This window comes from Protopterus annectens, chromosome 11.part0 (genome assembly GCF_019279795.1).
Source record: "Protopterus annectens isolate FY-2018-M chromosome 11.part0, PAN1.0, whole genome shotgun sequence".
Lineage (NCBI taxonomy): Eukaryota > Metazoa > Chordata > Ceratodontiformes > Protopteridae > Protopterus > Protopterus annectens.
The window spans coordinates 130130753-130147298 of record NC_056745.1 but is presented as its reverse complement, the minus strand read 5'-3'; the positions used below and the strand labels follow the sequence as shown (position 1 = coordinate 130147298).

The window sequence follows — 16546 nt, the reverse complement described above, 5'->3', positions numbered from 1 at the left end:
ACACACACACACAGACACACACACACACACACACACACACACACACACACACACACACACACACACACACACACAGTGAGCATTACTTTGTATTGGGGGATGCAGTGTGCATTAAAAAAATCGTAACTATTTTGTATTATTGTAAAATTAAAACTCAGACCAGCATTTAGTTGTTTCTAATAGTGATGTTTTCACACATTATTATTTTTAGATATGCACCCAAAAATACATGCTGTGGTGGTGGGAGACACCCATGACTGCAGCCTAATGTGTGAGGTGCCACTTCTGTGAGAACAGAGGAATAGATGGTCTGCAAATTAAACCTTTTGTGTTTATTGCCTCGATTTCCTAATGTTCATAGTTCATAGTTCATAGTTTAGTACTAAGCTAACTGCTCTTGTGAGCCATTTTAAGCCTAGCCAATTATCCCTTGTGAGACTCAAACCCTGCACCTTGGGTTTGTAAGGCAAACACCTTAGCCATTGTTAGTTTAAGAGATAACTCTGTTTATATGAGCTCCAGCCTGTTACAGAAGAACTGACTACTCATGGAGCTTGCCTTTAAGCAGTATGCTACTGGATGCTTTTCACAGCGGCCTACACAGAGGCAACTCCCTTACTTTTAACATAAATACACCTGACAGACTGGCACTTCTGTTCTTGGGTAAGGAACTTCACCATATCATCTTTCACAATGATTGTTTTGGTGAGTGGGTAAATCTGATAATCAGTTGTCAAATGACTAATGTAACCAGCAAAAGCCTCCTCTTTAGGGATCAAAAACCTGAATAAGCTCATTAAATACAGATAAACTGCCTAACACAGCGAAGATAAATATAAAGCTGGAGTTCCACACCAAAGAAGTAATTATATTGCTATATAAAATCAACTTCTAGATTACTCTGTACCCTCCATGTATCTAAAAATCGGAATTCTAATTTTGTTGTTAACAAGCATACTGACAAACTTAGAATGGTGTAAGTGAATGTGAATGGAATGACAAACTGCTTTCACAAAAGTAATGTTAGGATAAGTGGATGGGATTACTTTCTTATAAAAAGATATTTCTAAGAGCACCCCAAGTTCACACATCTTTGCTGCAACAGACTGAGGTGAACAGAAGACAGTTACAGGCATTATGTTCAGTTAAACAATTCATTCTTGAAGAAGGCGATATCCTTTACTGTCCGGACTGCTCAGCAAAACTGTTTGCCAAAAAGAAAGGGTTCACCTAACTTAAACAGTCACAAAAGGGCTTCAGCTGACTACACTATACACAACACTGCAATGTCCATAAGAAAATGTAGAAATCAGAATTTGTCACCAGGCAATATCCTTCTGCCACAGACCCATACATCTCAAATGTCTATAATTTTCAGACATGTCCCCGATTTTGCTCCAAATTTTGCTTTTCCCTCCTAAAAGTTGATAACAGAACTATTATAATTACAGTAAGCAAATGCTGTCAGCCATTAAGGGCCTCTTCTTCTTCAGAAAATACTAATTAATGTAAACTTTTATCTATCAGCTATATAAATAAATGCTATTAATATTTAATGTGCTCAGATTTCAGACTTTTGTATCTGTTCATGTTTGCCCCTATGAATTATATTGCATCATTAGATCTCAAAGTGTGCTTTGCACAAGCAATAGTGCCTGACAACTGTACCCTTTATTCTGCAGTTCTGCAGTAATTCTGGTTTAATCCATCTTTACTGTGAAGTATAAGCTTATATTAAAGTATTACGCATAATGCAGTAATAGCTACTGATTTCATTTCTTAGACTTGTCATTGTAGCATTCTGTTTCACTTGACTAAAAGACGTTTGCCAAAATAGTTACTGTTTCACTTTGTACTTATTTTCTATCTTAGAATGTTGGATCAACTTACAGTTAAAGGAGAAATAAGTTTAGACTGCTAAAAAGATAACAAGGTAAAGCAGCATTTATAAAAGCGTCTAGGCTACAGCAAGGTGGTACCAAATATCTGCAGGTCATATGGGAGAGACGAGCCTGCCAGAACACTGACAGTTCAGGATGGTAGTTCATAAGAATTTTTTTTGCACAAGTTCTTTTTTTTTGTTCTGTTTTTTTTTTTTTTTTTTTTTTTTTTTTGAGGGGGCGGGGTTAGCCACTATTAACCAGGAAAAAGTGATCCCTTTAGAAGGTGCTAAAAGTGTGAAGTATCTTACTTCCTCACCAGTAAGCTGGTATTACTCAGCAAGCATGCTCCTAGCTCACAACAAGTCCTGTGTGGACCATCTCAAAGCACTATCTCTGAACTCACTCTCCTACAGACTGCTGTGGAGGGATCTATGCCTAGCCTACAAGGCATCATCTATACTACACTGATGGATTTGTTGCAAATCTACAAAATGATTAGCATCAGAAAAGTTCATTCTAAGGATATAAACCTCATTAACAACATAAACAGGACATGCTGGAGGGATAGGTATGTGTCTCATTGATTACCCCTTCTCTGGAACAGTCTTCCCATTCATGTGAAACAAAGCTCAATCTAACCTGTGGACCAGTTGATGGGAAATATCAAATGTTCCCATGGTTTGTCATCTGTGTCCAATGGACAGGGGCAGCCTGTGAATGCTAGATTATTAGGAAGTAACAGTGCAACGCAGGGCATGTTTTATGGATTTGAATTAAGAATATAAAAATAAATCCCTGAAGTTTAAATTTTCTTTCCTGGCAATGTTGAAAGTATACAGAAATTGTAGAAGGATGATTTTCAATGATCTGGAGAAGGTTGTTGGCCTTTACACCTGACGCCAATGTGTGTGAAACAAAAACATAAATGGACTGAGGAATTAGGAGTTCTGGATACATCACTAGAGGTTGAATATGGAAGAAGAGGAAAATTAAAGAAGATATCACTGTTTATGAGTGTGTGTGTGTGTGTGTGTGTGTGTGTGTGTGTGTGTGTGTGTGTGTGTGTGTGTATGTGTGTTTGTGTGTGTGTGAGTGTGTGTTTTTATATATATATATATATATATATATATATATATACACTAGATCAAATTTTCACTAATTTGAAATAGTGCATGGAATGCTCACTGCAGCGAAAGTGCACTTAATTGAAAGTGCACTTATGCGAAGTTCAGTAAAACGAACGGGTTTTGTACTGAACTTCCATGCAGTACTCATGGACCTTAGGGTTAGGGCATGGGTCATAGTAAGGGGATAGCCCATAGGGCTATCCCCTTACCATGACCCGTGCCCTAACCCTAAGGTCCATGATGACTGCAGCACAGTGAAGGACATAGCAATGTCCTCCACTATGGTGCGATAGTCATGAACCTTAGGGTTAGAGCATGGGTTAGGGTAAGGGGATAGCTTTACTAACTATCCCCTTACCCTAACCCGTGCCCTAACCCTAAGGTCCATGACTATCGCACCATAGTGGAGGACATAGCTTGTTTTTTATGTCCTCCACTGTGCTGCGGTGTTTTCGGTGAAGTGCACTTACGCAAAAGTTCACTTTCGTTAAAGTGAACTTTCACAGAAGTGAGGCTTCCTATTACAATTTCAAAGTAGTGAACTTTCGTTCTTGTAATAGGAATCCATATATATATATATATATATATATATATATATATATATATATATATATACACACACACACACACACACACACACACACACACACACACACACACACACACGGTCAGTATCATTGGACAAGTTAGAATAAGTCACATGAATGTATTAACAATTAGAATATGGGTGAAATATTTCTAAAGGGAGAGAGAGAGAGAGAGAGAGAGAGAGAGAGAGAGTGAGAGAGGTCTGGGTAAGTACTCATTGTAAAGTGAACTATTAGATGTGATGGATTACATTTGTTTGTTTGAGTCTAAAGGTTTGAAGAACTAGAACATAGTAAATCCTTATACATCATCTGTATCTATCTACCTCCTGGTAATAATACCAATACTATAGAGGATATCCTAAACTGGATGTCATTAACCTACCCACAAGAAACAATAATAGTAGGAGACTTCAATACTGACTGGAAATGTGTCAATACTGAAACTCCCACTTCCCATATTAACCTTCATGGTTTCTCTCAAACCATCAACTCCACAACCAGAATTAACAAACCAAACAAAAAAGAGAGCATCACCAAACTTACAAGGTAGGAACCTTACCTGACGATGTAAGTGATCACTCACTGACCTACATTATCAGGCAAAAGAATGAAATTTCCACCCCCCCACATATAGGATGTCATAGACCAACAAACACTTTAACCCAGTGCTACTCCAAAGTGAGTTCAGTGCTTGTGACTGGAACCCTCTAAAAAAACTCCCACTTGAAGAGGCTGTTAAATACTTCAACTCTAAATTCTTAACTATCCTTGACCAGCATGCACCTAAACGTTCTATTAGAATTCAGTCCAAACCAGCCCCCTGGCTCTCAAAAGAAACCAGACAAGAAATCCTACTCAGAAATAAATCTTGGGCTAGGTGGAGAACTACCAAAAATATCTCAGAGCAGTTAACATTTAGACACATGAGAAATATAACAAAAAAAGCTATACTCACAGACAAAAAGAACTACTATTACAAATTACAGCAAAACCACCATAATAACCCTCAAAAGTTCTGGGCGAGTATCAATAGACTCCTTCACCCAGGGCACTCCAGCACACCAATCCCACAAGGGGCTAAACATAATACTCCCCATCAAATGGCTAATGCCTTTAATACCTTTCTCACAGAAGCTGTACAATCTCTTGCCAGTCAGCTATCCCCAGATAGCTCAAGCCTTCCTTCCTCCATTCCCTGCTCTCTCCCTACATTCCATCTGCAACCCATCTCTACCACCTACATCTATAAACTTATCCAAAAATTCAAGCCTTGTACTCCTTCTGCTGACCAGTTACCATCTGAGTATCTGCAAAAAGCAGCCATAGTAGTAGCCTATCCTATTTCCATCCTTATAAACAGAACCATCAATGAGGGAACTATCCCAGACATTTGGAAAATCTCTCACATTATCCCCCTACACAAAGGTGGTAACTCAAATTACTAGTCTAAAGATCGGCCTATAGCCCTGCTATCACCCTTAGCAAAAATCATGGAAAAATTTATTCACCGTCAGCTACTTGACCATTCAATTCAACATAACATACTAGCTAATAGCCAACATGGCTTTAGGCCATTCCACAGTACCACTACTGCCTTTCTATCATTCACTGATTCCATTAATAGAAACTGTAATAACAACATCCCCTCGTCTGCACTCTTCATTGATCTCTCAAAAACCTTCGATATGGTAAACCACCCTCTGCTAATAATTATTCTCAAATCCCTTTCCCTTGACATTCAGCTGTTCAATGGTTCAATTCCTACCTCAGCAATAGGCAGCAGGCAGTACTCTGGGAGAACAATCTATCATCCCACCTGCCAGTCACCCTGCGAGTCCCTCAGGGCTCAATATTAGGACCTCTCCTTTTCTCACTGTTCATTAATGACCTACACATAGCAATTCCTCAAGCCACCTGTATACAATATGCAGATGACTCTACACTCATATGTTCAGCCAACTCCTCATCAGAACTGCAATCTCTGACTCAAACGGTATTTAACACAGTGGAGACATGGTTCTTAAAACACTGTCTCCTCTTGAATCCCAAAAAAACTAAGCTCCTACTCTTTACTCCTACCAGCAAGTCCACCCCTATAGAATTCATGGTCATATCTAACAATGGGCACCCTCATATCCCCCGACTCTACCACCAAACTCTTAGGAATTACAATAGATAATAACCTTAACTTTGATAGCCATATTAACAACACTATAAAAACTGTAAACAGAAAAATGGGCTCCCTATATAGAATCAAAACCTTCCTAACTCCTACAACTAGAACCACAATCGCCCACTCACATCTAATCTCAACTCGTCTTTATGCCTCACCCATATATACCAACTTAAAAAAAATAATCTTCTCAAATTAGCTAACTCCTATAATAACTATTTCTGAAAGCCACAACTGTACACTAGGAAACCTAAACTAACTACCTTTGTGAACATCATGTATTAACTACTGTAAATTATCAGTGTATCATATTGTAAAAGAAATGTTTTATCCTGTTGGCTAATATTAGTGTAATCTTATCTTCTTGTTTTTACTGCTTTTGACTGCTGTCTGCAATCCTTGAGTATTTTGCTTATTGTTAAGACTGTGTTTTACCTCTCTAATCCTTTATTATTTTGCTTATTGTTAAGACTGTGTTTTATTACTGCTTTGTGTTACTATTGGAGCTTTTCTCCCCGGGCCTCTACTGAAAATGGACATATTATCCAGTTAGACTAGCCTGGTCAACCAATGTTAAATAAATAAATAAATAAATAACTATGTAAATTTTGAATGCATGTTAAATTTATTATTAATGACTTGAGATTCAGGTAACAAATGTATATGCAGTTCAGCATAAATGCTATATTTGTTTCCTGACGTGTTTCTTGAACTTACTGATATGATAGTACCAGTAAAGCTTGGAAGTATATTAATGTTTTTTCAAGTCTGCAATACTAAAAGCACATAAAATTAATGTGCATGTGAGACAATATGAATGATATACTGTTAACTTGCAGTTGGAGTCCATACATTTTCAACTTTATAATTACTGTCCTTTGAATTTATTAATTAAATAGTGCCAGAAAGGTTTGAAAATATATTATTGCTACTTTTGATTTAGTAAGGTTTGTTAACTATGATATATTATTAGTTTTCTTAGATTTAGGCGAAACTATTGTGCATACAAAAATATGTTTGGCACTTAGCAATAAATGTGAAACTGGAGTTGAATGCCAAATGGTGAACCTAACCATTGTATTTGTTTAGAAAGCACTTGCTAAAGTTGACTGATATCTTTTAAAAGTCTGTATGCTTTAGGTTGATGGTTAAACAATTAAGAAAGCTTGTTTAAAAAGTTGGCTCTGGAAAGTGTGAATTTTTTTCTCTCATGGTAATTAAATCCACAATATTCATATTTGAAAGAGTATTTTTCTCAGCTATAAATGTGATTTGATGGTACTTGCATACCTCAAAAATATATTACTGTTGAAGTCCAAAGCATTTGTTAATTTTGGTATGTTATTAAAGTTCTTAAAAGTAAACAAAATAGTAACTATGGAAGTGCTATGTTTGATGCCTTGAAATTAATATAAAGCTAGACTTCAATTGCACATGCCAAAACTAGCTACTGCATGTCTTTAGAAATCATTTGAGAAGGTTAACCAGTGTCTTTAAAAACAGAGAATTTCATTGCAACATGAGAGGTGCTTTGCATTCTTGGCTTGGATTAGGTTTGTACTTAGTTTTTAGATTGAATTAGTGAATAGCTAAGAAAGACTACTGAACGCAGTGGAAATGGCAAATTTGCATTTGTTGGACAAAATCTGCTTATATTTGCAGGAGCTTTTTGTAAGTTGCTTGATGATATTAATATAGTTTATTCATTACTGTGACACCTTGATAAATACTTTTGGAGGCTGATTGTGTTAACAGGGTCCATGGAAATAGCCTTCATGATTTTGCTTCAGTATGATAAATATATATTTTCATGGAGGTAAGTCTATTATAGTAATGGCTTTACTTGATAAGGTTCCACAGCTGGAGATGCAGTTCTTTGCTCAGATATTGATTTTGTATTTTGGTTCAGAATACATAGTTTCCCATTTATTTCTAGCATGTTATAGCTTTTATTATTACTTCTTAAATTTTCTTATGGCATTATAGAAAAAAATTATTTTCTTCCATTTTGTTTTGAAAAGTAGGTTCATAAGAGGCCTTGTTTGTTGAGATATCCCTTGTCAAAACTTTCAGGATTAGGCTGAATGCAGTTTTATTTTTGAAGTTTGTTATTATTTGTAGGTTACAGAGAAGATGTTTGTCTTGTTCTATTGTTTGTTTATACAATACAAACCCACCGCAATGGGTTGGTCTTAAATTTCTTTGTCTTCTTCTCATGCTAATTTTATTCTCACTGTCATTTAGGTTTATGGTATGTACTTTACCACAACCAACTTTACCATACTTTACTACTCAAAGACATTTCTAAGTCATTAATTGCATTTTTTGTTTGTTTCTTTCTTTTGTGTGTCAGTTTCCTGCTTGAATTCAACATTTGTGGTATCTGGCACTCTGACAGCACTGTCCAAGGTGAGTAGCTTCCCTGGCAACAGAAAATAATACTGTCATGAACTCATGAACTAATATGTATCTCCACACGAGATAACAGCTCAGTAACAACAATATTTCTTCCATGACATGAAGGCCATGATGCCTTCATGAAACTGTAAGAATCGTGAACTGAAAAGGCTACTGTTCCAGCCAGAATTTGGACCACTACAATATTGAGTTTATGATCAGCAGACATAAACTCAAATGAAACTCTCTAAGTAGCGTAGTAGATCACAGACTTTTGTCGTTAAACATTAAGGGGTTATTTTCACAGTTTTCTGTGTTTATTATGTATCATGCAGAGTTAGATGAGGTTTGCATGTTGATACATAAACTGTCCCAGCAGTGCAGCGGAAGAGCTTGAGGGTGCATGTATTTCACACAATGCTAGGTAAGGTATAACTGTTGATATATAAATGCCGTCATAATTCAGGGTAGAGCATAAGGATGCATTTATTTAATGCAATATTAGACAAGCTTAAAATGCTGATACATAACTGTTCCAATAATTCAAGAGTAGAGCACAAGGATGCATGTATTTCACACAAGGTTAGATAAAGGTTAAAGGTTGATACATAACTGACCAAGTAATACAACAGAAGAGCACCACTGTCCAAAATCTCACATTGAGACTGACCAGGGTACATTCAAGTTGCACTGCCCGTAAATGCTGGGACTCATGTGTGAGGTTCATAATAACAAACAGAAACTAATCAGGACTTATTAAAATGCAGAAAACAGTATGGACTAGGTTTCTATATGTGACATATTGAGTCAAATTTTGAGGATGGTTAGGGGAAGAACCAGCATGCTGTCACAGAGCCAAAGCATCCAGCTGTACCACCAGTGGCCTGTGCTAGACAGACCAAGAGGAGAAAGACATGCAGAGAAATACAGGTAAGTCATCACAGGTCCATTTTCATATCTGAGAGGAAAAGTTATAAATATAGGCCACTGAAGGGCTGATCTCCAATAGAAATCTGAAATAATGCACCAAATACAACATTAATATTACCTAGGGCTCATACAGTTACACTGGGTTTCATATGATAATACAGAGGAACTTGGTATCACTACATGCCGAAGTCTACAGGAAGAGCAATGTATAGCCCTTTCGAGCTCAAAGTACTGGCCTCTGCCCACACACTGGATGCCAAATGAAGGTTTTGTTAGTAAATGCACTAATAGCTTCCATCTAACTTTGAGGACTTTCCTTTAATAAACCTATGGATGGGTTAATCTTCTTCATTAATCAGCACTCAACATTTTTGGAAGTCACTTGATGACATATACATACCTAGAAATGTAACAACACACTGAACACATAAGTGCACTCAGCCCCTACACTTTCCTATTCTTTTTATTGTTCCCATAGTTTGGGGTGCCAGTTTTTGCTTATCACCAGTAAAAAAAAAATCCCTGCATTCATATAGCCTTTTTTCTTTGATGAGTATTTCCAAATATGAAAATGTGACAGGACATACTTCCTTCCAAGTTCAGTAGGATGGTTCCTTTCAGCTCTCAGCATGAAAGTTAGAGCTTTACCTGAGATTCTTCTTGAAGGATTGTCTGGACCACGGCCTCCTAGAGGTAAGGCCATATAATCTACAACCTCTTGGGTCCCCCAGGGGTGGAGAACATCCTCGAGTGATAAGAGTTCATTTTCACTTCAGTCCCCTTAAGGTTTAGAAGAAGTTGATACCCTGGAAGTGTATTCCAGGGTGTTTGCACCATCTTTCAGTCATCTAAAGAGCTTAATTCCTTGTTCAATTTGCATGATAACAGAGAGTGCCACTTTAGTCATATTATTACGAACTGGGATTAATTCATGTTGAGGCTTTTGACCTAGAGCTTCTCCCTTAGTCCAGCTAAACTACTTAGCTTAGATCAAGGAGTCTCAGGGTAAGCCTTCATTAGGGTCTATTTCTCAAGACAAAGAAATAATTCAGCTCTTTGTTCTACTTTTTTATGAAAACTCAAGTTGTGGATTGGATGTAGGATTTTACCATGAAGGATTGTGCTTGGTTCCAGAAACTGGCAAGATACAGGCCTCACCCTATCATGAACTGCCTTTGGCATGTACTTGTCCACACATGGGTTTTGTCCCAGCCAACTCCCTGATTGCTCACACTGTCTCAGATCAAGGAACCATCTGGACCCCAGGGTTAGGGGGATCAAGGCTTTAACCCCAAATTTGCTCTCTTTGGGAGACAGCCATGGGAGTCGTCCTTGAAGAGACAAATGAAGCCCTTGCTTATGATGTTGGTATGTAGAAGGCTTTCCTTACTACTTTGGAAGCTTGGTGGTCGAAGTTCAAATTGCTCTCAACCTGTGCTCCCAAGTCTCACAGCACTGGATTGGAACTTGGGGGGGCTGTCAATACTGTAATTTGTAGGGAATTCTGTTTTGCCAAAGGAAATAATAATGCATTTTTTTGCATTCAGTTTTAGACCACAGTTTGGCACTAATCATTTGTTTATGTTAGCCCTTCTTGTAATATGTTGACATCATTGGGAGACTCAATGATTGCTCCTACTTTGCAATCATCAGTGAACTTGGTGAGCCAGAGACCATCTACTCTGGCCTGGACTTATGAGAAATAGATGCCAAACAGTAAGGGGCCCAGCACAGACCCCTGTGGTACTCCACTGATGACTGGTCTACTGGTGTAGATGGAGTCACCAGTTTTGACAGAGTGTGTTCTGTCAGTGACCCAGAGCCAGTTGATTACCCATCTAGTAAAGTAAGAATTGATCAACTGGCTCTCGGTAATCAACTGGCTCTGGGTCACTGACAGAGCCATTTGATTACCCATCTAGTAAAGTAAGGATTAATCCCTAGCTGGGAGAGTTTCTCAATGATACCAGAGTGCGGAATTGTGTCAAAAGCCTTGACAAGGTCAAGACAGGCTGTGTGCACTGTCTTACCTTCGTCTATGGCTTTGGTGACATTCTCAAAGAAGTCTACTAAATTTAATAAGCATGATCTACCCCTAATGAAGCTAAACTGGGTTGGGTCTGGTGTTTGGAAATCACCTATGTCCTTGTTGATAAGTTTCATGATAATTCTTTCCATGACCTTGCAGATTAGATTGGTTAGACTTATAGGTCTGCAGTTCCCAGGGCCAGTCGATGGCCCCCTTTTGTGCAGATGGAGTACTGTTGTTCTTCTTTATTCTGCAGGAACATAACCAGTTTTCAAGCTATGATTAAAGAGAATGCCAAGATCATCTAGTAGGGTCTTGTTTTAGATTGTTTAGTAAACAACCTGGGAATTTATCTGGTCCCATTGAGGCCATGTTTTCTGGCCTTGGCAAGTGTAGAAATGACCTGTTCTCTAGACATACTAGGCAAAGGGCTGGTGTCATGTATGCTTTAGGATATGGTAGGTGGGGATGGGGGGGGTGAAGTTTACACTGAATCTGTCACTAGCAGGTTGGTGACATCTTCTTGTGTTTTATGAGTGATGACATCTGCAACCAGTTTGGCACATAGCTGGGCATTCCCTTTTAGACTTCGGATGTAGTTAAAGAATGCTTTATGATTATCCTTGGCTAGGGATGTAATTTTAGTATTAGAAGACTTTACAAGATTTCTGATTTTCTTGTTTAGGCTTAGGTGGAAACTCTTCCTCTTCAGAGTGATTTCCCTCTTGCTTTTGCACAACAGTTTCTTCCTCATGTTATATAATCTGTTTATAATTTAAGTCTAACACAGTGGCTTGGTTTTACAGGAAGGCCTGGTTTTTGATCCAGTCAGGTACAGCAGAGTTTATGCAAACACTTAAATGTTTGTACAGGGCATTTGCTTACACTCCGGCATAGAGATTATTGATGTCTGCGATTGCTGGTGGTAGGACGCTTTTTATACCATCGCTTAGTAGGCTGTAGTTAGCTTTGGTGAAGTTTTTTATAATTTTTGTACCTATGAGGGTGAAAGTTACAGTAGTTACTTCAAACAAGACCAATTTGTGGTCTGACTTAACCAGGGAGGGCATTACACTTGGGGAAGTACAGTGACCCCCATGATGGGGAGTACTATGTCCAGAACATTAGAGATCCTAGTAGGGGTACAGACTATCTGTTCCAGAGCATTTGTGTTTACAAAGTCCAGGACCCTCTCGGTGAGCATGTTTCTGCTCATGTATGTCCCCCAGTCTATAGAAGGATAGTTGAAATCTACCATGACTAAGGTGTTGGGCTGTATGGTGAGGGATTCCAGTAAATCAAGGCAGTGCATTTATCCTGGTTCATGGTAGGGGATTTTTAGCTAGCAATGATGTGGTATGGTATTTTCCCAATAGTTACTTGGACATAGAGTAGTTTGAGAGAGTCAAGCTGTTTGACCTTTCTCAAAGTGTATTTGGCTTTCACTTTGGTTCCTTCATGCGCATTTTGAGGTCTGAACGTGTAGAAGGCATTTTAGCCTTGCATGTCAGGAGTGCTGTCAGTGGCCTTGAATCATGTCTCAGTAACTCCACAGATGTCAGTATCCTCCAAGGTGAGGAATTCTTCCAAGGAGTGCAGTTTCATGTTCTAGCACTAAGCAGCTCAACCCTGAGTTTGTCTCTATTAGATTTTGTTACATTGCCTAAAAAAGGCACTGTGTGGGAGGCAAGGACCTTTGCCAGTATTCAAAAGCCTAAGGGGGACAAGCGCAGACTAGCAAAGCCATGAGATCAGTCTACCATATCCCCCCAGGCTGACAGATAATGGATCCCCCTGCAATGACACCAGAAGCTTAGCCAATTGCTGAAGTCAATCATTTTTTATATTGTGACATCATCATGGATGAGGGTAGGATACTGCTTAGGGCTAGGGACGTACCTGTCAGGGGCACATAATCAGAGTTTTATCATGTCTCTCTTCATATAGTCCAGGCAGATAAGTGTCAAGTCATTCACTCCGACATGGACTATGACTGAGTCATAGTGGTACTTGTTGAGTGACTTGAGTGCATGTGTGATTTTTGTCAGATCCAGGCACCTGATAAGCAGCTAACCATGACCATTTCCTTATCTAGTCCTGTGAGGGGGACATCTGTGTGTTTCAGTATGCAGTCAACAATGACCAAGATATTTGATGTGTTTTGTCTTAGGGGCTTATTTGTTGAGACACTGGTGTGTGTGTTAATATGTGTAGTGGTTTCTTTTTGCTTAGTGGTGAGTGTTGGTGGTGTGCGTTTGGGAGGTCTCTGTTCTTTTGGAAAGCTTTTATTGAGTACCTCCACATATATGGGTTTATGTGTTGTGACCTTATTTTGTGTGAGAAGTGAGGTTTGTGTGAGAGGTGAGGTTTGTGTGAAAGGTGAGTTTTGTGCCAGAGGTGAAGCGTGTGTGCTGACAACCTGTTTTTTGTCTAGTTTGTTTTTACATGAGAGAATTGACTCCAATTCCACAGTGTATTTTATAGGTTCATAGGCAGGTACTAGGCTATTGACCCTAGGGCCTGTATAAGCCTAGCCAAAAAGGTACCCTGGCTTTCGCCACCCAAGAAAATTATTTTCCTGTGCCCCTGTCAAGCAGAGCCACAGAAGTGATTCCCGGGGTGAATTTCCTATTTCCCATCCAATCATCAAGATTTTAATAGGTTTATAGGAAAAAATAAACGGCCTCTGCTAGGCTCGAACACAGAACCCCACACATCATAGGCAAAGTGACTTACCACTAAGCCATGTATTTGCATCTCTCACATAGGGTGTTAGTTTGATTTAGGAGTAAATGGTTGTCAGTATACGTGAAGCAATTACTACATTGCCTCAAGATACCCATGTCAATCAAGCTAGCAGGAGAAATTATGGGAAACTGCCCATCCACTGTGGCAGGATTTTTCTGAATGTGATATTTGGGAAGGAAGTAGACAAGCTGGACCTAGGACTTTGATTTAACTAGTGGACTATTTTGACTTGGAGTAGCAAAGGCAGTGGGCATTTAGTAGGTTGCGGATGATAAGTGTGAGAATGCTGCATAGAATGCAAATGAGTTGCCCTTTGCTCAGCAGGGAAGCTTTGGGGGGTTCTATTGGAAGGTCTCTAGGGAAAAATAATGTTCCCAGCTGTTTGCATTTATACAGGACACTGCCAAACCCTGTTGTGTGGTGCACACCAACGGGCAAATGCGAGGCTTATATATAGGTGAACTTAAACAGATTTTAAAACAGCTACCAATGGGAAAGCCCCAAACTGAGCCTTTCTCCAGCAATTCCCAACTCAGATGGGTCCTAAGCTACACACTTCTGCCACAAGCGTGCAGGGAGGCCCTCTCTAATGTAAGAAGGCTGGTTTAAGAGCACAGTGATACAAAACAGTCTAGATTCAACAGGCCTGAATCTAGCCTATGCTATATAAGGCAATGGAACACAATTTCAAAGTGCAGAGTAAAAAGCAGTCACAAGAATGAAGCAGTAATTCAATTAAATACAGTTAACAAAGTGCAGTGCTGGCTTAAAATATATTTATTTTTCAGTTTTTTTCAGTGGATGCCTTGGATTTCAGTGCAGATACACTCCAGACTCTGATATATACAGGCAATTTTAAACAGCTTTAGCACTACCAATGGGAAAGCCCCAAACTGAACCTTTCTCCAGCAATCCCCAACTCAAATGGGTCCTGAGTGACACACTTCTGCCACAAGGGTGCAGGGAGGAGCTCTTAATGTAAGATGGCTGGTTTAAGAGCACAGTGATAAAAAACAGTCTAGATTCATCGGGTCTGACTCTAGCCTATAATATGTAAGAATATGTAAGGCAAGGAAACATAATTTCTAGATGGGAATGAGTAGGAGAGAGTCACTTAAAGGTCAAAGTGAGAGTATTTAGATGTATACTATTAGATGACCTGCAGTGGTACCACATTCTCCACAAACTGTCAGCTCTTCAAGTAGCTGTGAACAGTGATAAACTATGGAGACCATTTCCTATAGAGATTTTAAACTGGATAGGTCTGCTTGTATGCAAGCACAGGGAACCGCTTTTGAGTGATGTACAAACATGAGGTTTTTATACTAGCAGCATGAAAGACTTTTATAAAGTTAAACTCTCAGGCCAATCAGATAAAAACAAAATAAGCTATCAACCAGTAATTCCTACTTTGGATGGGTTGAATTTAGCTCTCTGCTCCCAACAGAGTGCAAAAGAACTCTCTTAATGTAAAACAAACTGGTTCTGAGCAGTAACAAATGATTTACAATATCAGGAATCCTTGGAAATAAGTTTACTAACCATAAGAGAAGGTCACAACACAAAAACTTTGCAAAACTTAGAAATATTTTTGTCAGACTCATGAGAACTTTGGCAAATTCAGAACAATGTTTGCAGTATCGGAGAAGGTTAGGAAATATCAGAATACTGTTAAAGCAGCCTAAGAGCAGTAAAATATTAAACAGAAGGAGTTTCTTTAACAATTGCATGCTGAAAAACAATAATAAATTCAACAAACTCAATAAATGTAGCACAGAAGTGTTAAAAATATCACTGAAATAGAGTAAGTACAAAAATATATACTTATATCTGCTTTGTAGGTCCAGATGGTTTTAGAAGCAATCCAAATCTTGTAATCACAGGTGTCAGAGCCAAGCACAAGGAAGCTCTGAATAAATGAGCACAGTCTTACAAAAATATAATTCTTTTATACTATCAGGATAAAAGACTTTTATAAAAAGTTAAACCCTCAGGCCAATCAGATAAAAATGCAATAAGATATTGACCAGCTGTTCCCACCTTGGATGGGTTGAATTTATCTCCCTGCACCCACCAGAGTACAAAAGAAACCTCTTAATGTAAAACAAACTAGTTCTGAGCTCAAGTGCAGTAACAAATGCTTTACAACAGAAGTTAGAATTCCAGCAATATCAGGAATCCTTGGAAATAAGTGTACTAACCCTGAGAAAATGTTCACAACACCCAAAAACTTTGCAAAACTTAGAAATATTTTTGGCAGACTCAGGAGAATTTGGCAAACTCAGAACAATTTTTGCCGTATCAGAGGAGGTTAGGATATATTAGAATACTGTTAAAACAACCTAAGAGAAGTAGAGTAACAAACAGATGGAGATTCTTTAACAAGTACAGGCTGCAAAAATTCAACAAAATCAATAAATTTAGCACAGCCGTGTTAAACATCACTGAAACAGAACAAGTGCATACAAATATACTTATGCCAGCTTTGTAGGTCCAGTTGGTTTTAGAAGCAATTCAAGTCTTGTAGTCACAGGTATCCAAGCTAGGCACAAGGAAGCTCTGAATAAATGAACCTGGAAAGGCTCGCCCAGATTCTGCTATAGTTTGCTGTGAGGGAAAGGTTAGTTTGCTTTTTATTTGTTGTGGTTTGTATTACTTTATTGCCTTTT

At 38.6% G+C, this 16546-nt stretch overlaps 1 protein-coding gene across 4 annotated transcripts in view; it reads left to right on the top strand.

The window, feature by feature from the left end:
- CACNA2D4 (calcium voltage-gated channel auxiliary subunit alpha2delta 4) overlaps positions 1–16546 on the top strand; it is a 2573275-nt gene that overhangs the window by 2150247 nt on the left and 406482 nt on the right. For all 4 annotated transcript variants that reach the window (XM_044087505.1, XM_044087506.1, XM_044087504.1 and 1 more), the window contains one exon: positions 8127–8182. In XM_044087505.1, coding sequence (XP_043943440.1) covers positions 8127–8182 — 56 coding nt within the window. The remainder of the gene's footprint in view (positions 1–8126; positions 8183–16546) is intronic.